This window comes from Hyla sarda, chromosome 7 (genome assembly GCF_029499605.1).
Source record: "Hyla sarda isolate aHylSar1 chromosome 7, aHylSar1.hap1, whole genome shotgun sequence".
NCBI classification, from domain to species: Eukaryota; Metazoa; Chordata; class Amphibia; order Anura; family Hylidae; genus Hyla; species Hyla sarda.
The window spans coordinates 177,158,139-177,185,421 of NC_079195.1; the positions used below are offsets into that span (position 1 = coordinate 177,158,139).

General features: G+C 42.4%; 1 protein-coding gene across 15 annotated transcripts in view; it reads left to right on the top strand.

The window, feature by feature from the left end:
• Positions 1–27,283, top strand: part of LOC130282764 (proto-oncogene tyrosine-protein kinase receptor Ret-like) — a 597,601-nt gene that overhangs the window by 440,204 nt on the left and 130,114 nt on the right. For 11 of the 15 annotated variants that reach the window (XM_056531399.1, XM_056531400.1, XM_056531401.1 and 8 more), the window contains one exon: positions 11,521–11,633. In XM_056531399.1, the coding sequence (XP_056387374.1) occupies positions 11,521–11,633 (113 nt within the window). Of the gene's footprint in view, positions 1–8,232; positions 8,457–8,482; positions 8,509–10,842; positions 10,958–11,520; positions 11,634–20,458; positions 20,525–27,283 lie in introns of those variants that run through there. The other 4 variants (XM_056531409.1, XM_056531412.1, XM_056531411.1 and 1 more) reach the window with 4 other exon arrangements.

Consider the following 27,283-nt stretch of genomic DNA (forward strand, 5'->3'; position numbering starts at 1 on the left):
TTGTTATTCCTGTGTCTACCAAGGTTTTTCTAGGGGATTAAGTTTATTCCTGTTTTGTTCTGGAGTATGTTCTGACTTATCTGTTTTCCTGTCTGGGGTTTTCCTGTCTGGTGTTTATTAGTTCTTTATTCAGATCTTTGAAGTTCTGTTCATGACTGCTTATCTATACTGTGCTGGTACTGATCTGTGTCCTCTGAACTTAAAGCATACCCGTCAGATCGTACAATTTTTTTTTTTTATATATATCCCTCAGTACCTAATCCTGACCATGTGCATCTCATTTTTATGTGTCTAGCACCTTTATTTATTTTTTTATTACACTTTTAATTTAGCTCATTAGTCTGAATTCCTCTCAAAGGGAGGGGGCGAGGCCGCACTGTGCAGGTCTCCGCCCCCTCCCTCAGTAAGCTGTCTGCTAACATCTCCACTAGCATTAGAAAAAATAAAACTCCCAGCTTGTCCTTACTGACTGTACCGGGACACAAGCTGACAGTGGGAGGATTTTTCCTCCAGCTGTGAGCCCTGCATTCCCAGCTGTCATTCAAGGAAGTGTGTCCATGACATAGGTGATGATGCATGGACACAGCAGGACTAGTATGTGTTCAAGTAGGCGGGGGGGGGGGCAGTTATTTGACTGGCTTTTTCACTATGAAATACTGAACATTTTCTAATGAAAGCAATTGCAAAACCTGTTGGTTTTGCATGCTTTCCAACATATCAAAAGTTTTGTATCTGACAGTGCCCATTTAATACTATAGAGTTTTATGTTCCTGTTATGTTTCTGGTTTGTGACCAACTATTTATTAGTATGTGTTTTTATTAGGCCCCTGCACTTTAATTCAGGAAGGGACCGGCGCCCAGTTGTCTATCCACCATTTAGAGTGTATGGGCAAGTAGGCAGGGAAAGCGGTTTTAGGGTCAGTTTAGGGCTTACTCTCCCTGTCCCCCGATCGGATGTCAGGTTTGATGAGCTTCACCATCTTCAGGTCCAGGGCCAGGGTGTTCACAGGGGAAAAGAAGGGCTGTGAACACTCCTCCATCAGGGAAAAGCAGTATGCTGCTGGGTTCTTAAGGAATTGGAGGAGCTGGTGTAGCAGATAAAGTGGAAGGTAGCATTGGCAATAACTTAGGATCATGTGTTTGTTCTGCAGGCGACATCTAAGGATCATGTGTTTGCTTTGCGGCAGTAGAAACCGTGAGTCCCGTGTGCTGGCTACCTTTACAGAGTTAGCAATCCATATGGGTCCCACAGAAGGAGGCAGGGGAAGTCCCAGTGTGCAGGGGGTGCCAATAGAACACCTCAGGAGATAGCAATGCAGGTCAGAGTGCCCAGGTCTGCAGGAGCTTTGTCTCCCACCTCCTCATATGCCTATACCTAAACCGGAAGTCAAGATATTATTTTTAAATGTAAATGACTAATTATTTGTACCCATATTTAGATTTATTTAGTCAACAAGATGAATAGAAACTAAATGATTTAATCTAGATGACCTGATGGATAGTAGCATGATAGTTTACAGCATCCATCAGGCACATACTGAAGGGGATGAACTCTTGTTGCATTGAACATCCATTTAAGTGCTTGGGTACTGAGAGAATATAGGTGAAAGTTCAATGTAAACGGAAAATTAGTTCATCTATGTACATTAATATAGCAGAATAAACAATACATTACGATGAATATGAAAAAAATAAGCTCTAAAAAAGCATGAAAAGATTATTTAATTTTCCAACGTTTGACATGTCCAAGGGATGTATCAACTGTTTTTATCGTTTGGGGACTAGTGTTCACTAGTACAAGAAGGGAGAGAAGCATGCTGCCGCACACTTCTCTCCCCACTCTGTCTGATGGTCCCATAGACTCTGTGTTTCGGTTACGTAGAACCGTGAAATAACACGCTAAGCGCTCACTTAGCTAAAAAACATATATTAAACTGAACAGCAGCATGACCATGGGGGAAACACTTTCCAAATATACAGTGCACATCCTTGCTTCAAACCATTCTTGTCGAGATAAAAAAAAAGGCCATCTGTTTAGACCTGTGATTGAATGGCTGTAAAGTTTTATTGAGTCTTATATTTGAATATTCAATGTTCAAAATACATAAATAAAATGTAAAAAAACACAAGTGGTAGATTTCTCCACCCCCTCCTCAAATCCTCATACTTACTATCCTTACACCCAAGAAGGCACTTGACAGCTTTACAGAACTGAAAATCAATACACAGTTACTTATAAGCATTCAGTATGCAGATGGTGTAGGCAGCCCTTCAACGGACAGATAAATGGCTTTTAGGAAGTATTAAAATAAAGTAGCACAGATGAGTACTATCAAGGAAGAAGTATGTGATTTATTTCATTTATATAACGTATTCACCACGTGCAGCAATAAGAGGAGTAGACATCCAGCACAGCGTGAACCCAGTGCCTACAGATCAGTTGTGTAACAATCAAAAATCTAGAATACCTGATGTCGCGCATCATGTTACTGACTATAAATATTGAATTACCCATAGGATGGTATCAGGTCGTATAACACCAACAAATTGGAAAAGTCAGGTGCACAAATTGCATAAAGCCACTATGCACTTCCCACATTTGAATGCATATTGTACTGTGTCTATTTTCCGTTCAGTATGCACAATCATTATGTCGGGATAAGCTGATTGTATAGTTTGTACCACCAGTAGCTCATTGAGATTGGCCTATGTGCATGGACAATAAAGTATAGGAATCCCAGAACAACTTTTGGAGGCATGAAACACTTTGGGTTAACACACTGTAGTCATGGTACACTCCAACTGTGTAAATGGAGTCTGTGGGATTCCCAGGTTTTCATCATGCTTAAACCCTGTACAGGGATCTTGACCCCATTGCAGCAAATCCCTACATCACTCCCCTATGAGTAGTCACTGATAGCAACAGCTGGCAATGCCAAAGTAGCCCACCAAAGCAGAAGACTAGCAAAGTCAGAAAGGCCAAGGTCAGAATAGGCAGACCAATAAATGGTCAGAAAATTAGCTTGATGCCCCCAAATACCCCCAAGAAGTCATATTTTCAGGATTTCCAAGTGTTATGTGCATGGAATATCCTTAAATCATGACTTGTAGGGGGTTCTTATAGTCTATTAATTCTACAAGTTGAAACAGTGAGTAGGGAAAGTTTGTGTTAACTAAAGTAACTTAAAGGGGTGCTCCGGTGGAAAACATTTTTTTTTTTAAATCAACAGGTACCAGAAAGTTGAACAGATTTGTAAATTACTTCTATTTAAAAAGCTTAATCCTTCCGGTACTGATCAGCTGCTGTATGCACCGCTGGACGTTATTTTCTTTTCAAATTTATTTTCTGTCTTACCGCAGTGCTCTCTGCTGACACCTTTGTCCATGTCAGGAACTGTCCAGAGCAGGAGCAAGTCCCCATAGCAATCCTCTCCTGCTCTGGACAGTTCCTGACATGGACAGGGGTATCAGCAGATAGCACTGCAGTCAGACAGAAAAGAAATTCAAAAAGAAAATAACTTCCTGTGGATCATACAGCAGCTGATAAGTACTGGAAGGATTAAGATTTTTTTTAAAGTAATTTACAAATCTGTTTAACTTTCTGGCAGCTGTTGATTAAAAAAAAAAAAAAAAAATTCCACCGGAGTACCCCTTTAACTACATGAAAAGTTGGAGAGCCATAAGAATCTCACATTCCCTGCAGCTTTCTATAGGTTCTGTTAGCAATCTATAGATAATGATTCTTCATCACTTTCTTCGGCATCCAGCAGGAAGCAAAGTCTTAATTGATTCTTTAAAATGTATTTGTGTTCGGGGCTCCATACGTGTACTAGTGACAGGAAAGATTGCCTACATACCTATACAAGATCTTACCCTAGCATAGCGGTCTGAGTTGTGCCATAACCGCGCAATGAGGGCACGCCTATAGAGGGCATGCACTATAGTGAAGGAATAAAATAAGGGAGGGTTGGGAGGGTTCCACAAACATCACATGCTCCGCCCCTGTAGGAGAGGGGGAAGTTATATACACACGCCCCCACCTGTTCCCAATAAGCCCCACCTGGAAGTGCAGGGAGCGATAATTACTTCTGCCCCTCACACAAATACAGCCCATCAGGCTTTATACTTGTGTTCGGGGCTCCATACGTGTACTAGTGACAGGAAAGATTGCCTACATACCTATACAAGATCTTACCCTAGCATAGCGGTCTGAGTTGTGCCATAACCGCGCAATGAGGGCACGCCTATAGAGGGCAAAAAGCAACCATGCTAGGATGAATACAATTCCTGAAACAACAGATCCTACACCCAGCATCAATCTTCACATACCTGAAGTAGACTATACCTAATGTGCTGAAAGAGTAGCCCCAACCAACTAGTGACTACTAGAGGTGGTAACCATACCTTTGAAATCGTGGTAGTAACGTAATCTGTTAAGAATCAACCTGAGAATAACATTCCCTGCCAAACATACTAACTGAACTATACCTATTACCATCCCCACTTGTGACATTACTTCAAATGGACATGGAAAGGCTAACTTCATGGCAGGTCTGAAAAGCACCAATCCCTTGCTATTTAAGAGGCAAAAACTAAACTGACAGGTAAATGACAAGAAATACCTATCTACCTGATAGACCGTGTGGGTCATGTCGCCTGACAAGGTTCACAAAGGCACCTTACCTGATTGAGACTGTAACAACAGACATACCTAACTAGCCACTGTACTGACCCAACTGGACTTGGAAGTGATGACCCGTTGCAGATGACAGCTCCCTGCGTGAGCAACATGCCTGTAGACCTGACCAGTGTTTAGGTGAACCATCATGCCTGTAGACCTGAAAGGTCTTTGTGACACCGTCGTGCCTGAACCAGTCACAGGTTCCGCGAAACCATCGAGCCTGTAGACATGACAGGTCTTTGTGAAATCATTGTGCCTGTAAACATCACAGGTCTTTGTAAACCACTTTTTACCTACAGATTACCTACATAACCATGTCAAATCAATTGCTCTGAAATAAGACAGCAGCAACCACGATTCAATCCCCGACCCTAAAGAAATGAGTCATGTAACTGTATTAAATGCACAATATATCTGCAACTAACTGCTGGCCCTCCTTAAAAGAGAACGTGCAACTATGCCGGATAGTTGAATCTGTGTACTATAACGAAATGATAACGTAATCGAGAAATACAACAGACGAGGCTGTATCTGACCTGAAAACGTGTCAGGTCATAACAAATATAACAAACGACAAATATTGCTCTGAAAACGAGTCAGTAGCAACTGGCATTACCCCTTCATCCTGAAGAGGAGTCAGGCAACAGGGTAACATCATGAGTATTCCTGACAAAAAACCTGTATGAAGCTGGCGTGTTGTTCTGAAAGCGTGTAGCCTAACAAAAATGACCACTTGTGCCCAATACCCTAACCAAATGATCTACATCCACTGTGTGCACCGCATGAAACATGTTAACCGTATGTGCGGCATAACCTGCTAACAGTATACCCAACTACAAGCCGCTACTCAATATGTTATTGCTCTGAGACATGTCTGTAACAATAACCTATGTGTTGCATCCCCCCCTGCAGACGTAGGGGGTTTAAGAATATGTGCTCGATATATCTGCAATGAATGTAAGCACAATTCTGGACATTTATCAACCGGTTTAGTCAGGTTTTCTTTACTATAATTGTCGCAAAATTGTCACAACTGCGACTACGCGATTTTTTGTGCGACATTTTGACTGTAAAGCGAGAAAAGCAAGTTTTCCAAAAATTTACTACGTAGTAATAATTTTAAAATGGACTACGGGTAGTCAGGTATTTATTAACTGTGACAGTCGCAACAAAAAGTCGCAACAGGGTTAAAAATTGACTAAATTTACTCCAGCTCAAACATGGAGCAGAAAAAGCTACTACCAAAGTAAAAAAGGAAAATAGCTTACGTGAAAGAAAACTATCAACAGGCTGAAACCAGTTGACAAATAAGGAAAAAATTACAAAAAAAAAAAAGAATACATAAGCAAACATTGATAAATGTCCCTCAATATGAATACTGTAATCGTGTATTGTAAATATATGTACAGCCAGAGGTGCAACTGCTATTCACTATGGTAGTATGCAACAAATGCTGTGTACTGGTGCATGTGTCATACACCAGCTGGGAGCGTAAGTACCGTGAAAATGTAAGGAATGTTATGAATTTATGCTCTAACACCATTAGGAGTACAGCATACATGCCTAGAAAATAAAGTGTAAACAACATATCTCTAAAAAGATAAAAGACAATGTGCAACTATACCGGATAGTTGAATATGTCTACTATAAGTAACTGATAACGTGGTCATGAAATACCACGGAGGAGGCTGTATCTGTCCTGAGAACGTCTCAGGTCATTACAATAAACCAAAATGTAATTGCTCTGAAAATTCGTCGGTAGCAACCGACATTAACCCCTTAAGCTGAAGGAGTCAGGCAAATAGGGCAACGTTTAACAAAGCTGTATAAGCTTTCCGTAGAAACACTATGCACGAATATGCAGTATGAAAGCTATGAGCATAAGTACAGTAAAGCTAAGGGAGCATATGTGTAGTGTAGACTCTAAGGATTGAAATGCAGAAAAACTATTACCCATGTGCAGTACAACAAAATAAAGCTATGAACGTAACCAGACTACCAGACTATGAGCGTAACGTGCAACTATGCCAGATAGTTGAATCTGTGTACTATAATGAAATGATAACGTAATCGAGAAATACAACAGACGAGGTTGTATCTGACCTGAAAACGTGTCAGGTCATAACAAATACACAAACGACAAAATTGCTCTGAATACGAGTCAGTAGCAACCGACATTACTCCTTAACCTGAAGAGGAGTCAGGCAACAGGTTAACATTGTGACTATTCCTGAAATTGGTTGCTCTGAATTTGAGTCAATAACAACCGCGATTCAACCCCTACTCCTGAAGGAACGAGTCAGGTGACCGGGTATTGAACAGCCGATTAGTGCCACTAAAATGATGACCACCCTTTGAACGAGTACCTGTGTCGGATAGTTGAATATGTGTACTATAACTAACTGATAACGTAGTCGTGAAATACAACAGAGGAGGTTGTATCTGACCTGAGAACTTGTCAGGTCATGACAATAAACAATGCGATTGTCAGTAGCAACCGACATTGACCCCTTAACCTGAAGAGGAGTCAGGCAATAGGGCAACATCCTGACGAACCTGAGTGAACTTTCCGTATAAAAGACTATGAACGAATACACAGAATGAATGCTATGAACATACGTACAGTAAAAGCTACGGGAGCATGTGTGTAGTGTAGACGCTATGGATGAACATGCAGAATAAATACCATTACCCATGTACAGTAAACGCTATGGATGTTAGTGCAGAGAACATAACAGAATGAATGCTACATGTACGCAGAATAAGTACTACAACGTGTCAGCATAATAATTACTACCATCGTATGTACAGAATGAATGCTACGAATATCCGTGTAGTGTATTGCTACAATTATATGTGCAATATACATGACGTGAACATGTCTGTGGTATGAATACAACGAGTGTATATGTGGAATAAATGCTATGAGCGTATAGTGGTATGATATTATGAGCAGTATAATGCTATGAGAATACTTGCGGTATCAATGCTAAGAGCGTATGTGCCTGATGTAGGCCCTGTGTATGTGCAGTATAAATGCTACAAGTACATGTGCAGTATAAGTGTCGAGCATATGTGCTACGAATTAATATGTGGTATGATGCTATGAGGTATGAGTACTATGAGCAGTATAATGCTGTGAACATGCTATGAGCGCGTGGCCACAACTGCACGAAACAGCATGACACTGTGAGAACCGTATGAAACTTACCTGTATGAATGCGATGAACGTGTGAACAACAAAACCATAACAGTGTAACCAATATAACTGCCATGAGCGTATGAAACCTGCGTGTATGAATGCGGTGAACGTGTGAACCACAAAACCATGACCGTGTAACCAATATAACTGCCATGAGCGTAAGAACCGTATGAACCCTGCGTGTATGAATGTGATGAACGTGTGAACAACAAAACCATAACCGTGTGACCAATATAACTGCCATGAGCGTATGAAACCTGCGTGTATGAATGCAGTGAATATGTGAACAACTTAAGAACCGTGAGCGTGTGACCACTATAACTGCCATGAGTGTATGAACCGTATGATTACCATAGGCAGTATACTGCCGTAACCAGTATGAAATACCTTTAACATGAACCGAATGATACTTTGAGCGTATGAACCAGCGATAATTACGAGGTGTTTGATTGCCATGAACATAACATGGTAGAAAGAACGTAAGACCATGAACATGCCAAGAATATGTGAACAGCATAAAAGCCAAGTTTGTGGACCGTGTAAAACACCAGCAAGTGAGAGAATAACCATGAGGTGAACAGCATAAACAAGTTTGAACAGTATAAATGCTGTGAATGTATCGTCAGTGAGTATATGTACCGCATATAATGATATTAGCACATGAAACTGTATACATACTATGCGCGTACGACCATTGTGCCATAAGCGTATGAATTAACCATGAGAGTACGGACGATAACAAACTCATGGAGTTATCAAACCGTGAAGATGCTCTACTCGTGTGCCCCTTGTACCAGTAATGCGTGTATGGCCATTATAAACCAAGCGTATGAACCGTATGGATACCATGAGCGTGCAAACAACGAGTATTACACTGTGCATACTATGATTTAATTAGATGTAGCCTATGTTATATCTCTACAGAGCATTGCACCCTACTGTATACTATATTGAAACAAGACACTCTGCAGAGCACTGCATCACCACACACAGCATATGCTACCCTGCAACGAGATCCTCTGCAGAGTATTGCACCACACTAAACAGTAAATGCCACCCTGTGTTGCAACGAGACCCTTCGCAGAGCATTGCACCACACTGCACATGCTAACTGTAACAACCCTCTGCAGAGCATTGCACTATGCCCTATATAATATGTTATATTTAAACCATCCCATCTGCAGAGCATTGCACTAACTGTATAAAGTTTGTTTATAATGAGACCATCTGCAGAGTATAGCACTATACTGTATATAGTATATATTATATTGTAACAAGACCATCTGCAGAGCATAGCACCATAGCTGTATATCATGTATACTATATTGTAATGAGACCATCTGCAGAGCATTGCACCATAACTATTTATCATGTATACTATATTGTAACGAGACCATCTGCAGAGTATTACACCATAACTGTATATCATGTATATTATATTGTAACGAGACCAACTGCAGAGTATTACACCATAAATGTATATCATGTATACTATATTGTAACGAGACCATCTGCAGAGTATTACACCATAAATGTATATCATGTATACTATATTGTAATGAGACCATATGCAGAGCACTGCACTATACTGTTATACAGTACATGTTATAATGTAACAAGACCCTTTGCAGAGCATTACACTGTATCGTATACTGCAAGGGCACAGTATACCCCACAGAGCACCGCAGCACACAACAAAAGTTATATTGAAACGACTCTTTGCAGAGCATTGCACCACACTGTATACAGCAAACGTTATATTGAAACAACCCTCCGCAGAGCATTGCACTATACTTTAGATTAACGATTGCAGACCAGCTGACAGGACCGCCTAACGAGGACTGGGCAGCTGCCGCAACCTGTCCCAAGGGCATAGACAATTGTAGCTGTGCGGGTGGCAGGCGGTCCACATGTTGCCATGAGGCAGCTAGCGGGCTGCGCGAAATGCTGAGGCCGTGCTACCCCCAGCACCGATTTAACTCACCTGCTTGCCGCTCCTAGCCCCCACTACCGCTGCAGGCAGAGCCAGCCAGAACCATACCTGCCCTATATTACCTTATAATCAGAGTGAAACACAGAATCCCCAGATAAGACAGCCCGCGGAGCTGCCAGGATGCTGTGCCTGCACCCCCCAGACTCATGATCAGCGAGGCCTCCGCACCGTTAGCAGCAGCTCTGAAGATTTTTGTGGGAGATTCAAACACCAGACACAGGAAGCAGAGATTCCACAAACATCACGTGCTCCGCCCCTGTAGGAGAGGGGGAAGTTATATACACACGCCCCCACCTGTTCCCAATAAGCCCCACCTGGAAGTGCAGGGAGCGATAATTACTTCTGCCCCTCACACAAATACAGCCCATCAGGCTTTATACTTAACTGTAACCATAAAGGGGTTGTCACAGGAAAAAAAAAATCATATATAACTGAAGGTGGCATAAAAATAAAGCTATACACTGGCCATATGCTGTGTCCCACCTCAGCTAGTGATTGGCTGAGCGGGCACTTCCTGCGGGGATGATGCATCACAGGAACCAGGAAGTAGCAGTGATAACCGGGAACCAACAGCATTGGTGCTGCAGGGGCTCGAGAAAGGTGAGTATAGTTTATTTTTTAAATAATTTTTTATGCTATCCCCAGCCATATAGAATATTTTTTTTCTTATCCCCCAGACAACCCTTTAATATACAGACAAGAAGGGACTGGCCTAGCAAAGCACCAGAGAATTCTCTGATGGGTCCAGTTTTTGGCCCAGTAATGGGTCCCAGAAGAAAGGGTCCCATTTGGATCTGGTATTGGGATTTAATCATTCACCAATAAGATTTATTTCTTATGAGTAGATTCACAAGTAACCTATATGACCCTATTGATATGTGTGCAATGATAACAACAAAGATTAAAATGCAATTTAAAGGGAAGGAGTACTGCTTCTATATAGCTTGAGAATCTTTTCTTCTCCTAGGCTGCAGCCAATGGCTGTCCGGGCATGCTGGGAGTTGAAGTTGCAACATCTGGAGGGCTGCAGTTTGAGACCACTGGCCTAGGCTTAAAGCAATCCCAGACCCATGCCTTTAAAGTGAGAAAAATGGGGCAAAAAAATTTAAGGGCTTGAAATGCACTTAGACTAAGGGTACATTCACATGGGTGGATTTATTTGTGGGATTCCCGCTGCATATTTGAAAGGGGGTAGGCTCTTTGCGGTTGTCCGCAGCATATTTTCCGTTGCGGAAGAGCCTGCCGAGAAGAGCCTGCCCCCTTTCAAATACACAGCGGGAAACTCACAAATAAATCCTCCCATGTGAATGTACCCTTAAATGGTATCCTTGCCTGTTTATATCCATGTAGAAACTTGACCTTCTGCCCTGTCCGTAATGATATGCATCAGTAGAGGACATACAGAAGCCGGATAGATTAGTGGCTGTTTTCCAAGGGGTAGAAGATATATCATTCGGTTTGACATTGTGGATAAGAGACGGGCTCCACAGAAGGCAGAACATGTCGTAAACTGCTGCATTTCTCCAGTTACCTCATTGCCACATCTTGTCATTTCAGCTTGGTTTCAATTTCGATAACAATAAGTAGGCGCTTAGAACAAATTGTACTTTGGATATAAAGCTTTATCCTTCTCCACATTCCCAGGTCTCTATCTTTCATCACAACACTCAGCTGCTTCTCCTTCCTTCTGCTGGGGCTGATGTTTTACGTGATTGATGTCCGACGGTGGTGGGGAGGACAACCATTCATCTACCCAGGTATAATAGCTCATCGTTCATATCTCCAATTTACTACATATCTCCAAAACAAATTTACTATCTACCATTATGTCACCGGAGATAAATGCCTGACCCACAGAACTCACATTCTAATTCCAAATGTTTGCATTCACTTCCAGGCCACATTGACTAAGTCTATTCACTGTTTAAACAGACAGGAAGACTGAGGAGGATTGTTGGCCTGTGAAGTTCAGTCTTTTCAGTGCACAGTGACACTGACACATTAACAAAAGAGACCTATGCTTTCTGGAGTCCATTCTTCCCACCAAATGGTGAAGTAGGGTGCTGACATTGTGACATCGAGCGAAGCTTCACACGGCAGGGTGACATAATAAATAGAGGTGGTATCTCCTTTAATGCAGTTTCCCTCAATAACAATAACATATGACCAGAGTTGGCTCACACCCACACATGGCCCATATTTTATTGCTTGTATCCCTTGTGTATTGGCATAGAGCAGAGGTTATAGTTTTATTTACACAGAACTTCAAGAAATACTATTTATACCAATCTGACATTTATAGGGCTTGAAATTGTAGGATACTAGTAAAATCTTTAAGAAAGCAACTGGAAATGCAAGTAACCAAATAACTCCATTGCAGACAATTGTTGTGCAGAATATTGTCTAAATACCATATGCTAAATATTATCTAAATATCATATTATCCTATCCATGTCCTCTTGGTCTCTAGTTTTTGTGAAAACATGGCCTATATTTTTTGGTGGAAATTTTCATGAAGTTAGTCTTTGTAATGTGTAGCACCCATCTCAATGAGAAATTGACCCCAAGGACAATAAATGTACTAATCTACTATAAAACTACAATTTCTATATATTACCATTGACTTCTGATGGAAGTGATTATTGTGGAAGCTAGATTTGGCTTGACAAAGACCGTGTGAGACGGTCGAAATGTTGTGTATTGCACCTGATGAATAAAGCCTAACTCCACTTTTTTCATCCACTACGGAGTGCTGCTGCATTTTTTGTTTGTTTTTGTTTAGATTTAGGCCTAGATATTCTCAGTTCATGCTTGTATTTGCCAAGTAGAATCATTCTCATTCTCAATATTCTCATTGGGCTAAGTTCACACTGAGTTTAGTGCTTCCATCACAGGTATCCGTCGGCATGCCGCCAAGAACAGGATTCCAACATATACTGTGGAAGACAGAAGTGGAGGCCATTCATTTTAGTTGCCAGTAGAGAGTCACCTATGGCTCCAATTGGCCAGCTTTCCACTAGCATATGCTAGTGGCACTCAATAAAGTGGTCTGCTGCGCTATTGTGTCCCAATAAAATAGCATATAGTAGCTTAAAGCTGCTCGAATGAAGTCACTACATGACTCCGCTTGGGCTATTGAAATGAATGGCGCCTGCTGGTCTCTGCTTCAGTATATATCAGCATCCCATTCTTGGCAGGATCTTGGTAAGAAATGAAAGCTGAGCTGTGACTGGTTGTTATGAGCAAAACCAAAACGTTTTTGTTTCAGACAGATTGATGAATCTAGGCCACTTGTTTCTAGGATTAGGTTCAATGTACAATTGATCTGCAATGGGAGAAGCTTCTCTATCTCACTGATGCCCATACCTTCATGGGAACTTGGACAGGTCCATATTTCTTGTGTCATTACTGTGCACATACAAAGATCTAGCAGAAATGAGGAAACAAAGGGGAGCATCAGAAGGTAAAGAAAAAGCCCAATCATGAGGGGGGCCATACAGCAAAGAGATCACCATGCCCACCTTTCTGGCCTCGGACCCTGAAAACAATGGTCTTTAATGTAAAAAATAAATAAAAAAGGTTGCAGCATAAAACTAAATCATAACTGAATCATATTGTGTGTTGCTACTTGATAAGCAGAATATATTTTTATTATAATGTTTCTTTTATACTAAATCCAGGAATGAATTCAATCTTCGTATATGTGGGACACTCACTTCTGGCTTCGTATTTCCCGTTTAATTGGGAGGTGAAAAACTGGATGTCTCATTATGAGTTCCTGGCTCAAGATCTTCTGGGCACCTCCATCTGGGTCTTCGTGTCATACCTTCTGTATCGGAATAAATTATTTTTAAAGATTTAAAGATGGGTCCCCTATCTAATAAACTGAATCTTGTTTCTTCTGAAAACTTATCAGCTGCTGTATGCTCCAGAGGAAGTTATGTAGTTCTTCCCAGGTAAACCACAGTGCTCTCTGCTGACACCTCTGTCCATGTCAGGAACTGTCCAGAGTACAAGCAAATCCCCATAGAAAACCTCTCCTGCTCTGAAAAGTTCCTGACATGGACAGAGGTGTCAGCAGAGAGCACTGTGGTCACATTGAAAATGACTATACAACTTTCTGTGGAGCATACAGTAGCTGATAAGTACTGAAAGTGTTAAGATTTTTAAATAGAAGTAATTTACAAATATGTTTAACTTTCTGGCACCAGTTGATTTGTTAAAAAAATGTTTTACCCCTTTAAATTAAATTAGATTAAAAGAGCTGTCCTGCCGGCCCACATACTCACTCCAGTGTTATATATTGTAGATTTATACAATCCAAACATGGAGGATTCCCGTGTCGGATTTTCCATGACAGACCCCATTGAGTCCACTATAATTCCACCTGTATGAACATACTCTTAATGTGTTACTATGATTTTAAATAAATGTTTGACTCTTCAAAAGTTATATAGCACTGGTTTTTACTCCTGAGTTCCGAGTTCACAAGTAGTGTTGCTCGCGAATATTCGCAATTCGAATATTATTCGCGAATATCGCATATTCGCGAATTCGCGAATTTCGCGAATATAGCGCTATATATTCGTAATTACGAATATTCGTTTGTTTTTTTTTCACAGTACACATCACAGTGATCACCCCTCTTTGCTTCCAGCTTGTGTGATGTAAAGAAGGCTCTAATACTACTGTGTGAGATTCGCGTATGCTAATTTTGTATGTTAATTTTCGCATATGTAAATTTTCGCATACGCGAATTGTCGCATATGCGAAAACAAAACGAGAATATTACGAATATGCGAATATTCGCGAATATATGACGAATATTCGTCCATATATTCGCGAATATTCGCGAATTCGAATATGGCCTATGCCGCTCAACACTATTCACAAGTTACAAATGGGTGAAGTGCATGATGGCGTGTGCTTTACTCCCCAGCTGTCACTCAGACCCAACCCTTTCACTGCACAAGTCTATGGAGGTCAGACAGAGCAGCCATCCGAGGTGTGAAGAGTGCTGTGGCACACTGTATAGGGTTAAAACCCATGATTGCAGTGGGTCTCAGGAGTGAGACTTGGTGCAATATAAACGTTTCTACATTTCTGGGCAACATGTCAAAAGTTTATTGAAATTGTAGTGACACTATAAGGCTATGGCCACACTGTGACTTTTTGTAGTGCTGCCGATTAATTGTAACTATTGAGCGACAGCTGCAGTCCACAGGATTAAATAGCACTGAATGCAGTGCTTTGGACTGCAAATGTATCTTCATAGTTGAAATCAATGTGTAGCAGTACAAAGAGTTGTAGCCTTGGCCTGAAACTTAATGTAACAGGACACATAATTGAAGCAGACTTTTTTTTTTTTTGCCCTGTTCACGAACAAACCATGATCAGGGGATCTTGTGTTTTGTAACAGGGAAGTCAATGGTAACAGGATGCAACAGGATTGGCATCCAGTTTTAAAGGTACCTTTTTCTAATCTTGAAAAATAGTAACTTTCAACAAGATGCCAAAACATGGTGTGAACAGAGCCTAAGACTTGTCACGTCTAATGGTAGTAGTAGTTGGGGGAGTGGCTTTTACTACGTCATAAATAGAGATGAGCGAACTTACAGTAAATTCGATTCGTCACAAACTTCTCGGCTCGGCACTTGATGACTTTTCCTGCATAAATTAGTTCAGCTTTCAGGTGCTCCGGTGGGCTGGAAAAGGTGGATACAGTCCTAGGTGACTCTTTCCTAGGAATGTATCCACCTTTTCCAGCCCACCGGAGCACCTGAAGGCTGAACTAATTTACGCAGGATGAGTCATCAACTGCCGAGCCGAGAAGTTCGTGACGAATCGAATTTACGGTAAGTTCGCTCATCTCTAATCACAAACTCCCTACACTCCATATGTCTTGGTAATAATCCATATCAGTTGCTGTAACAGGATTTCTTCTTGATACAATTTTCCATTGTGATTAATGATTCATTCTTGCTCTATCTCATATCTTACCACAATGCACATAATATAAAACCTATTAGATCTACATTGCCAAATTGAAAGAATAACTGGACCCAGCAATAGACTGGATATACAGTGGTCCCTCAACATACGATGGTAAACCGTTCCAAATGGACCATCGTTTGTTGAAACCATCGTATGTTGAGGGATCCATGCAATGTAAAGTAAAGGACAGTGGTCTACAACCTGCGGACCTCCAGATGTTGCAAAACTACAACACCCAGCATGCCCGGACAGCCAACGGCTGTCCGGGCATGCTGGGAGTTGTAGTTTTGCAACATCTGGAGGTCCGCAGGTTGAAGACCACTGGTATTGGAGGTTATACTCACGTGTCCCCGCCGCTCTGGACTGTCACCGCTGCCCTGGATGTTGCCTTCCATCGCTGTCGCCATCACCGGGGTTTCCCCGACGCTCCGGCAAGGCCTCTGCTTCCCCGACACCCTCGCTCTCCTTCGCCGCCATCACGTCGCCACGCACGCCGCTCCTATTGGATGACAGGACGGCGTGCGCAGTGACGTGATGAGGACGATGGAGAGCGCCGACGATGTAGGGGATCCCGAAGTGGACGCGCCGGAGCCCCGAGGGCAGGTAAGTGATCATCAGCGGAGCACACGGGGCACCGTAAACGGCTATCCGGTGGCAGCTGAAGTAGTCTGCGCTGCCGGATAGCCGTTTATGCGATGGCCCCGACATACAAAAGCATCTTATGTTGATGCTGCCTTCAACATGCGATGGCCTCTGAGAGTGATCGTATGCTGACATGATCGTATGTCGGGGCCATCATAGGTCGTGGGGGTCACTGTATATCAGCCCTCCAGGGTAGAACGCTACACTATGGTTCCCTCCTTTGCTGACTACGCCCCATAGAACTTGCCAATTAATACACAGAGCCCTTGGGTGATTGATGGATGTTCAGTACGTGCAGATTCTTTGCACTTCCCTCCCTCCTCCTGACAGGCCTGGTACTGGGTGGCATTCATTTCTCTTTGTATTCACTGTATGTTTTAATTAAGGATGACAAATAAATCCTAATAGATGACTTGACGAGCAGGCGCTGGCCGGGGTGCAGGGAGCAGAGATTGTTCCGATAACTTGCTTATTACACAACACTCGGGCAGTCAAGGAGCCGGGTAATCTATAGCTACTCGTGTAAAAATTAATAATCTTTTGTTAAAAATGAAAGCAGTCGGATCATTATTGTACATGCTTGATCCCAGCCGGCCCACTCTGTACAGCATGAAAAGTCATCCTGCCAGGCAGCAAACAAAGCCTTCAACTCCGCAATACATGTTTTGTCTACTGGAATCCATGAATATTTTTTACTTCTGACTAGATGCAAACCACTTGTTATTAGACCATGGTCCCACAATGGATATTTAATGCTGATTCCACGTCGGAATCTGTGTAATAAACACATTCCATTTATTTCAGTAGGATTTGAAATGTGTCTACATGTAACTTCTGAAATATAGAATCCACATGAATTTTGCATCAAAGAAGACAACACAACTTGCCCTTGTCAATCGGAATTAGATGGGAAAACCAAAACTGGACCATGGAGCACCGGAAGAAGATCACCTGGTCTGATGAATTCTGTTTTCTGTTACCATTATTACTAAAGGAAATGCTAGAGTGTTCATAGTATCCCGACTGACCCCTGTCTACCACCAAATGCCTATAAAGGACACGTGATAATTAGTGTTGAGCGCGAATATTCGAAATGCTAATTTTACAGTGAATATCGGCACTTCGCAATATTGTGAATATTTAGTATATAGCGATATATATTGGTATATTCACAGTACACATCATAACATTGATGTGTACTGTGTAAAAAAAAAAAAAAAAAAGTGATCATCCCTCCCTGCTTCCAGCCTATGGTCCAAAGAAGGCTCCAATATTTCGTACATGCGAATATGCAAATATTCATGAATAATGGCCCTTCCAGAGGACACTAATCCCTTCTTTCTTTTAGGTGAAAGATATAATGGCGCATGCGCACTATGTGAATTTCATTACGAATTTTCGCATTGAAAAAAAGGGAACAAACATAGGAGGACATTTATCAATGTTTGCTTATGTATTCCTTTTTTAGTTAAGTTTTTCTTAAAATTTTTGAAGGCAAGGAGGCAAGGAGATTTACCAGGCAATCCACAATGAAAAACTTTGGCTTCCGGCATTCATACGAATATCACGTTGACAGGTGCCGCCTACTTACACATTATTGCAGACCCGATACACACCTCTTCATGGTAGCGGTATTCCCTAATATCATTGCTTTCTTTCAGCAGGATAATGTGCCCGGCCCCATTGTAAAAAATGTCCATGAATGCAGTGGCGTTGCGACCCGGGTTACCAACCTAACGGGGTGACACCAAGACGCTCCGTAGCCGCACCCCCCCCCCCCAGCTACACAGACACCACCTCCCCCATCTGTGCCCGACCGGCCTCCCATCCGTCAGCACAACCCCCCCCCCCCCCCCCGTGCTGTGTGTGTCCGTCCATCAGCAACCCCCCTCTTTCTCCTGCACTGTGCGCCCGTCCATCATCACACCCCCCTCACCTTCTCCAGCATTGTGCCCGGCCTCCGCTCCCACGTCTGCGCCGGCCTGACGTCACACCGTATGGCCGCGCAGGAGGACGTCAGTTACGTCACTCGCACAGCGCCCGGTGAGAAGGAGCGCTGCTCTGGATGGGTGAGTGTGTGTGTCTGTCTCTATCTATGTTTGTGTGTGTGAGACTCTGTGTGTGTGTGACTGTGTGCATGTGTGTGTGACTGTGTGCATGTGTGTGTGACTGTGTGTGTGTCTGTGAGTGTGTGTCTCTCTGACTGTGTGTGTGTGTTTGTGTGTGTGTCTCTCTGTGTTGTATGTGTTTTTGTGTGTGTGTGTGTGTGTGTGTGTGTGTGTGTGTGTGGGGGGGGGGGGGGGGGGGGTATAACCAGCGATCTATTGTGGGGAGACTTTGACCCATTGTGGGGAGCCTGTGGCCTAATGTGGGGAAACTACTACCAAGTGTGGGGAGTCTATGCTACCTTATGTGGGGAGTCTGTGCTACCTTATGTGGGAATCTGTGCTACCTAATGTGGGGAAATTGCTACCTAATGTGGGGTAACTGGTACCTATATAATGTGGGGGAACTGGTACCAAATGTGGGGAATCTATGCTGCCTAATGTGGGGAATAGATGCTACCTAATGTGGGGAAACTGCGACCTACCTAATGTGGGGAATCTATGCTGCCTAATGTGGGGAATAGATGCTACCTAATGTGGGGGAACTGCTGCCTACCTAATGCTCCCCCCCTGGCAGTAGCACCCTCATTATCCACCAGCAACACCCCCCCCCCCCCAGCAGCACCTCCATCAGCAGATCCTGATGGTGGATGATGGCGGTGCTCCTGCCAGGAGGATGATCCTGCCGATGGATGATGGGGATGATACTGCCTGGGGGGATGGCTAGTAGCACCCTCATCATCCTCCAGCAGCACCCCCCGAGTAGTAGCACCCCCATCATCCACTAGCAACACCACCAATACCCCCCTCCCGTCGTAATAACATCAGCTAACGGATGTTGAGGGGTGTTACTGCGGTTGTGGTATTATATTCAGAGGGTGCACTGTATGGCAATGTTATATTCAGAGGGCGCAGTTTGTGGTAGTATTATATTCAGAGGGCGCAGTTTGTACTAGTATTATATTCAGAGGACGCAGTTTGTGGTAGTATTATATTCAGAGGGCACAGTTTGTGGTAGTATTATATTCAGAGGGCGCAGTTTGTGGTAGTATTATTAGAGATGAGCGAACTTACAGTAAATTCGATTCGTCACAAACTTCTCGGCTCGGCAGTTGATGACTTATCCTGCGTAAATTAGTTCAGCCTTCAGGTGCTCCGGTGGGCTGGAAAAGGTGGATACATTCCTAGGAAAGAGTCTCCTAGGACTGTATCCACCTTTTCCAGCCCACGGGAGCACCTGAAAGCTGAACTAATTTATGCAGGAAAAGTTATCAACTGCCGAGCAGAGAAGTTTGTGACGAGTTGAATTTACTGTAGTTTGCTCATCTCTAATTATTATATTCAGAAGGCGCAGTGGGTGGTAGTATTATATTCAGAGGGTACAGTATGTGGCGGTATTATATTCAGGGGTACAGTATGTGACAGATTTATATTCAGGGGTACAGTATGTGGCAGATTTATATTCAGAGGTACAGTATGTGGCAGATTTATATTCAGAGGGTACAGTATGTGGCAGATTTATATTCAGAGGGTACAGTATGTGGCAGATTTATATTCAGAGGGTACAGTATGTGGCAGATTTATATTCAGAGGGCGCAGTATGTGGTAGTATTATATTCAGGGGCACAGTATGTGGCAGATTTATATTCAGAGGGTACAGTATGTGTTGGTATTATATTCAGAATGTACAGTGTGTGGTAGTATTATATTCAGAGGGTACAGTGTATGGAAGGTTTATAATCAAAGAGTATAGTGTATAGTAGTATTATATTTAGAAGATACAGTGTCTCTCAGGTTTATAATAATAATTGTTTTCATATAGAGGATGAGAATGCGCTGACATAGTGAGGAGACGTCTGGGTGTCACATTCTGCAGAGAGAAGTTTTAGCTGGAACAAGTCCTGGCGGTATGTACCATCTGAATTAGATAAGGGAAGACTATAGAGAAGACGTCACCTGTAGTCACTGATATCATTGTACATTCTCCTCACTATAGAGAAGACGTCACCTGTAATCACTGATATCATTGTGTATTCTCCTCACTATAGAAAAGACGTCACCTGTAGTCACTGATATCATTGTGTATTCTCCTCACTATAGAGAAGACGTCACCTGTAGTCACTGATATTGTGTATTCTCCTCACTATAGAGAATATGTCACCTGTAATCACTGATATCATTGTGTATTCTCCTCACTATAGAGAAGACGTCACCTGTAGTCAGTGATATCATTGTGTATTCTCCTCACTATAGAGAAGACGTCACCTGTAGTGACTGATATCATTGTGTATTCTCCTCACTATAGAGAAGACGTCACCTGTAGTCACTGATATCATTGTTTATTCTCCTCACTATAGAGAAGACGTCACCTGTAATCACTGATATCATTGTGTATTCTCCTCACTATAGAGAAGACGTCACCTGTAATCACTGATGTCATTGTGTATTCTCCTCACTATAGAGAAGACGTCACCTGTAGTCAGATATCATTGTGTATTCTCCTCACTATAGAGAAGATGTCACCTGTAGTCACTGATACCATTGTACATTCTCCTCTCTACATCAGAGCTGTAGTCACTTGTCAGTTCTACAGTTAGGTCAGTGAAACTACAACTCCCAGCATAACCTCACCACTGCTCAAAGGGGTACTCTTCTGGAAAACATTTTTTTTAATCAGCTGGTGCTACAAAGTTAAACAGATTTGTAAATTACTTCTATTTAAAAATCTTAATCCTTCCAGTACTTATTAGCTGCTGTATAAGCGATTCACAGTAAGTTATTTTCCTTTTTAATTTATTTTCTGTCTGACCACAGTGCTCTGTGCTGACACCTCTGTCCATGTCAAGAACTGTCCATAGTAGGAGCAAATCCCCATAGCAAACCTATCCTGCTCTGGACAGTTCCTGACATGGACAGAGGTGTCAGCAAATAGCACTGTGGTCAGACTGGAAAGAACTACACAACTTCCTGTGGAGCATACACCAGCTTATAAGTACTGTAAGTATTAAGATTTTAAATAGAAGTAATTTAAAAATCTGTTTAACTTTCTGGCACCAGTTGATATAAAAGTAAATGTTTTCCAGTGGAGTACCCCTTTAAGTAATTCTGGGAGCTGTATATTTCAATGGTGAAAACTTCTTTAACACTTTCCCATTCTGTGGCAACTGGTATATCTGATTATTATACTGGAATTTCTCACAATGCGCTACAACAGTGGTGTCTGTCACAACAGGCTAAAAACTTACTGAGGGGGGGGGGGGTAGGTATGGGGGTGACACCATTTTCTACCGCACCGGGTGACACCAACCCTAGCAACGCCACTGCATGAATGGTTTGAGGAACATGACAAAAAGGTCAGGGTAATGACTTGGCCTCCAAGTTACCCAAGTCTTGAACTGATCCAGCACCTGTGTCATGTGCTGCAAAACTGAGGCTGAGCGTAGTGTTGCTCGCGAATATTCGCAATTCTAATATTATTCGCGAATATCGCATATTCGCGAATTCGCGAATTTCGCGAATATAGCGCTATATATTCGTAATTACGAATATTCGTTTTTTTTTTTATTTGTTTCTTCACAGTACACATCACAGTGATCATCCCTCTCTGCTTCCAGCTTGTGTGGTGTAAAGAAGGCTCTAATACTACTGTGTGAGACTGCCGTGCGAAAATTCGCATATGCGGAAATTAGCACATGCGAATTTTCGCATATGTGAAAATAAAACGAGGAGATAACGATTATGCGAATATTCGCGAATATATGACGAATATTCGTCCATATATTCGCGAATATTCGCGAATTCGAATATGGCCTATGCCGCTCAACACTAGCTGAGCGATCCTGCGGCTGAGTTGGGACACCACTGGGCAGTGCACGTGCCAAACTTAAACACAGTAGCTGTTGTGTAACAGAATTGGCTCTGGGAGAATTGCAGCAGCGGTGGGAGCAAGGAAGGTAAGTACAGTGACCCCCCGACCTACGATGGCCCCGACATATGATCAAATCGACATACGATGGCCTCTCAGAGGCCATCACATGTCGATGTCAGCATCGACATACGATGCTTTTTTATGTCGGGGCCATCGCATTAAGTGCTATCCGGCAGCGCCAAATGCTTAAGCTGCTGCCGGATAGCAGCTTAATGTTCCCCGTGTGGTGCGGTAAGTATTACTTACCCCTTCACGATGCTCCGGGGTGCCCTCCGGGTCCAGTGCTGGTCTTCCGGTGTCTTCTCGGCCCTCTCCGATGACGTCAATACGCTGCTGCGCACGTCATCCAATAGGAATGGCGTACACAGCGGCGTAATGACGTCGCTACGCAGGCCCAGTAAGGCCTTGCGGAAGAAAGCAGAGGACCGGAGAAGACAGCAGAGGACCCGAGAAGACAGCGGAGGACCGGAGAAGACAGCGGAGAGCCCAGCGGAGGCCCGGGGACACCATCTCGAGCGGGGGGACAGGTGAGTACAGCTTCCTATACTTTACATTGCACGAATCCCTCAACATACGATGGATTCGACAAACGATGGCTCGTTTGGAACGAATTACCATCGTATGTTGAGGGACCACTGTATATGTGTTTTTTTATGTTTTCAAGCAGACTAAGCAGATACCCCTTTATAGAATGTGCTGCTAAGTTCTTGGTGCCAAATACCACAGGACACCATCAGAGAGCTTGTGGAGTTCTTGCCCCAATGTCAGAACAGTATCTATCATCTAGTGTATATACATATTTATGAACTAAAGCTTATTTCTGAGGTTCCAGACCAGTGCATTGAGCTGTCCAGTCCTGAATCTCACTGTACAGCATTGCTCTTCATTATTTGCTGCCATTACATCATACAAATGAGAAACTTCCTAAAACGTATCCAGAAGCCATAACCGAATAGAATCAGTACAATTTGTTTTAATAAATTAAATAATGGAAAATAAAATTTCTATCTGGAAAGTAAACAAAGTTGTCCTAATTTTTTCTTCTGGTATGAAGTACAACATTCTTTATTGCACTTGATTTATTACTAGGACATGGTTCACACTGTGTTTTGTGTTTAACTTTCACTGGTTTATGTTTCATTAAATTTTTTTGCTGTATACAAATGCTTAGTAGACTACTTTATTGTATGCGCAACAAAAGCATAGACTGAAGCTGTCCCATTCAGATCAATTAAAGACGCTACTGTGCCTTCGCTGTGAACTTTTCAGAGGTCATTCTAAGGGGGACCCTGAGCTCTGCTGTGAATGACGGTGAATCCAGTGTTATCTCTCTACTTGTGTCACCTTTCACTGTACTTCACTGTTCACTGTGTAATAACAAAAAAATCTTTAAAAATATGGTTAAAACATGAAACATTTTTTGAGGACACTTTTTCTTTAACCCCTTCCTGATCCATGACGTACTTGTACATCATGGGACGGGTAAAGAAGTATGCCTTGAGCTTGGGAGTTGGGTCCCCACCAAAGCTGGCAGATACCTGCTGCTTTCAGCTGATGGTAGGGAGGCAACATTTTTTGAAAATAAGTAAAAAAATGTTTAAAAATAAATAAAAATAAATAAACCGTATTTAAATTAAATCACCCCCTTTTCCTATTTTCAAAATAAAACACTGTAAAACAATAAATAAACATACCTGTGTAATTGTCTGAGCTATTACATTATTACATACCTGATATCCCTTAACCCCTTAAGGACTCACGGTTTTTCCGTTTTTGCACTTTCGTTTTTCCTCCTTACCTTTTAAAAATCATAACCCATTAAATTTTCCACCTAAAAATCCATATTATGGCTTATTTTTTGCGTCGCCAAATCTACTTTGCAGTGACATTAGTCATTTTACCCAAAAATGCACGGCGAAACGGAAAAAAAAAATCATTGTGCGACAAAATCGAAAAAAAACGCCATTTTGTAACTTTTGGGGGCTTCCGTTTCTACGCAGTGCGTATTTCGGTAAAAATTACACCTTATCATTATTCTGTAGGTCCATACGGTTAAAATGATACCCTACTTATATAGGTTTGATTTTGTCGCACTTCTGGAAAAAATCATAACTACATGCAGGAAAATTTATACGTTTAAAAATGTCATCTTCTGACCCCTATAACTTTTTTATTTTTCCACATAAAGGGCGGTATGAAGACTCATTTTTTGCACCGTGATCTGAAGTTTTTATTGATATGATTTTTGTTTTGATCGGACTTTTTGATCACTTTTTATTCATTTTTTTAATGGTATAAAAAGTGACCAAAATACGCTTTTTTGGACTTTGGAATTTTTTTGCGCGTACGCCATTGACCGTACGGCTTAATTAATGATATATTTTTATAGTTCTGACATTTTCGCACGCGGCGATACCACATATGTTTATTTATTTATTTTTTTACACTGTTTTATTTTTTTTATGGGAAAAGGGGGGTGATTCAAACTTTTATTAGGGAAGGGGTTAAATGACCTTTATTAACACTTTTTTTTTACTTTTTTTTTTGCAGTGTTATAGGTCCCATAGGGACCTATAACACTGCACACACTGATCTCCTATGCTGATCACTGGCGTGTATTAACACGCCTGTGATCAGCATTATCGGCGCTTGACTGCTCCTGCCTGGATCTCAGGCACGGAGCAGTCATTCGTCGATCGGACACCGAGGAGGCAGGTAAGGGCCCTCCCGGTGTCCAATCAGCTGTTCGGGACGCCGCGATTTCACCGCGGCGGTCCCGAACAGCCCGACTGAGCAGCTGGGATACTTTCAGTTTCACTTTAGAAGCGGCGGTCAGCTTTGACCGCCGCTTCTAAAGGGTTAATACCGCACATCGCCGCGATCGGCGATGTGTGGTATTAGCCGCGGGTCCCGGCCGTTGATGAGCGCCGGGACCGAAGCGATATGATGCAGGATCGCGGCGCGATCCCGCTTCATATGGCGGGAGCCGGCGCAGGACGTAAATATACGTCCTGCGTCGTTAAGGGGTTAAAGGGGTACTCCGGTGGAAAACTTTTTTTTTTTTTTAAATCAACTGGTGTCAGAAAGTTAAACAGATTTGTAAAATGTAAACCCAAAAGAAAAGACAGATCCGGCACAGTCCTATATGACTCTGAATGAAAACTCCTGATACAACGTAATTTGGTAGGGCAGGTATGCAGTCTCCTATGGGTGGTGCTCTGACGCCAATGGCACAGGTAAAAAGTAATGGTCACAGGAAGAAGTAGTTATAGCGGAACAACTCACCCGGTGTACTGGTGGTGATTCAACCGTGGAACATCGCGGTCAAGCGAGGAAGCAGCGGGATGCTGAAGATGTTACGGGGGGAAGTCAGACGTCGGGCCACAGCCGTATCGCACCGTTTGGTGCTTTGTCAGGCCCCAGCCAGGCTGGGGCCTGACGAAGCACCAAATGGTGCGATACGGCTGTGGCCCGACGTCTGACTTCCCCCCGTAACATCTTCAGCATCCCGCTGTTTCCTCGCTTGACCGCGATGTTCTTCGGTTGAATCACCTCCAATACACCGGTGAGTTGCTCCGCTATTACTACTTCTTACTGTGATCATTAGATTTGTAAAATGACTTCTATTAAAAAATGTTAATCTTTCCAGTACTTATTAGCTGCTGAATACTACAGAGGAAATTCTTTTCTTTTTGGAACACAGAGCTCTCTGCTGAATCACGAGCACAGTGCTCTCTGCTGACATCTCTGTCCATTTTAAGAACTGTCCAGAGTAGGAGAAAATCCCCATAGCAAATATATGCTGCTCTGAACAGTTCCTAACATGGACAGCAATGTCAGTAGAGAGCACTGTGGTCGTGATGTCAGCAGAGAGCACTGTGTACCAAAAAGAAAAGAATTTCCTCTGTAGTATTCAGTAGCCAATAAGTAATGGAAGGATTTAAAAAAATGATATAAGTAATTTACAAATCTGTTTAACTTTCTGGCACCTATAAAGACTATAAGAACCCCCTACAAGTCATGATTTAAGGATATTCCATACACAGAACACTTGGAAATCCTGAAAATATGACTTCTTGGGGGTATTTGGAGGCATCAGGCTAATTTTCTGACCATTTATTGGTCTGCCTGTTCTGACCTTGGCCTTTCTGACTTTGCTAGTCTTCTGCTTTGGTGGCTTTCCCACCAGAGTACCCCTTTAAGGGTTCTGATCCTTCTTCAAGGGTTCAGTGCTCTCTGCTGACACCTCTGTCCATGTCAGGGACTGTCCAGAGCAGGCTAGGTTTGCTATGGGCATTTGCTCTTGCTCTGGACAGTTCCAGACATGAACAGAGGTGTCAAGAGAGCACTGTGGTCAGACAAAAAAGAAATTAAAAAAGAAAAGAACTTCTTGTGGAGCATGCAGAAGCTGATAAGTACTAGAAGGATTAAGATTTTTAAATTGAAGTCATTTATAAATCTGTTTAACTTTCTGGCACCAGTTGATTTAAAAAAATAATGTTTTCCATCAGAGTACCCCTTTAATCAACGGCAGACAAAAAAAAATTGTAAACGTCAAAATACCAAATCAGGAATACCAATAGCTAAATTTTAAACCCTTTATTACAAAAATTTCTTATTACAGAATAACGTACACAAATCCCCATAAAAAACAGTAGATATCAATTATTTCACAAAGTGCAATAGTAATAGGGACAATCCCCCGTAATACATGCCTCACCCACCCGACGCGTTTCCC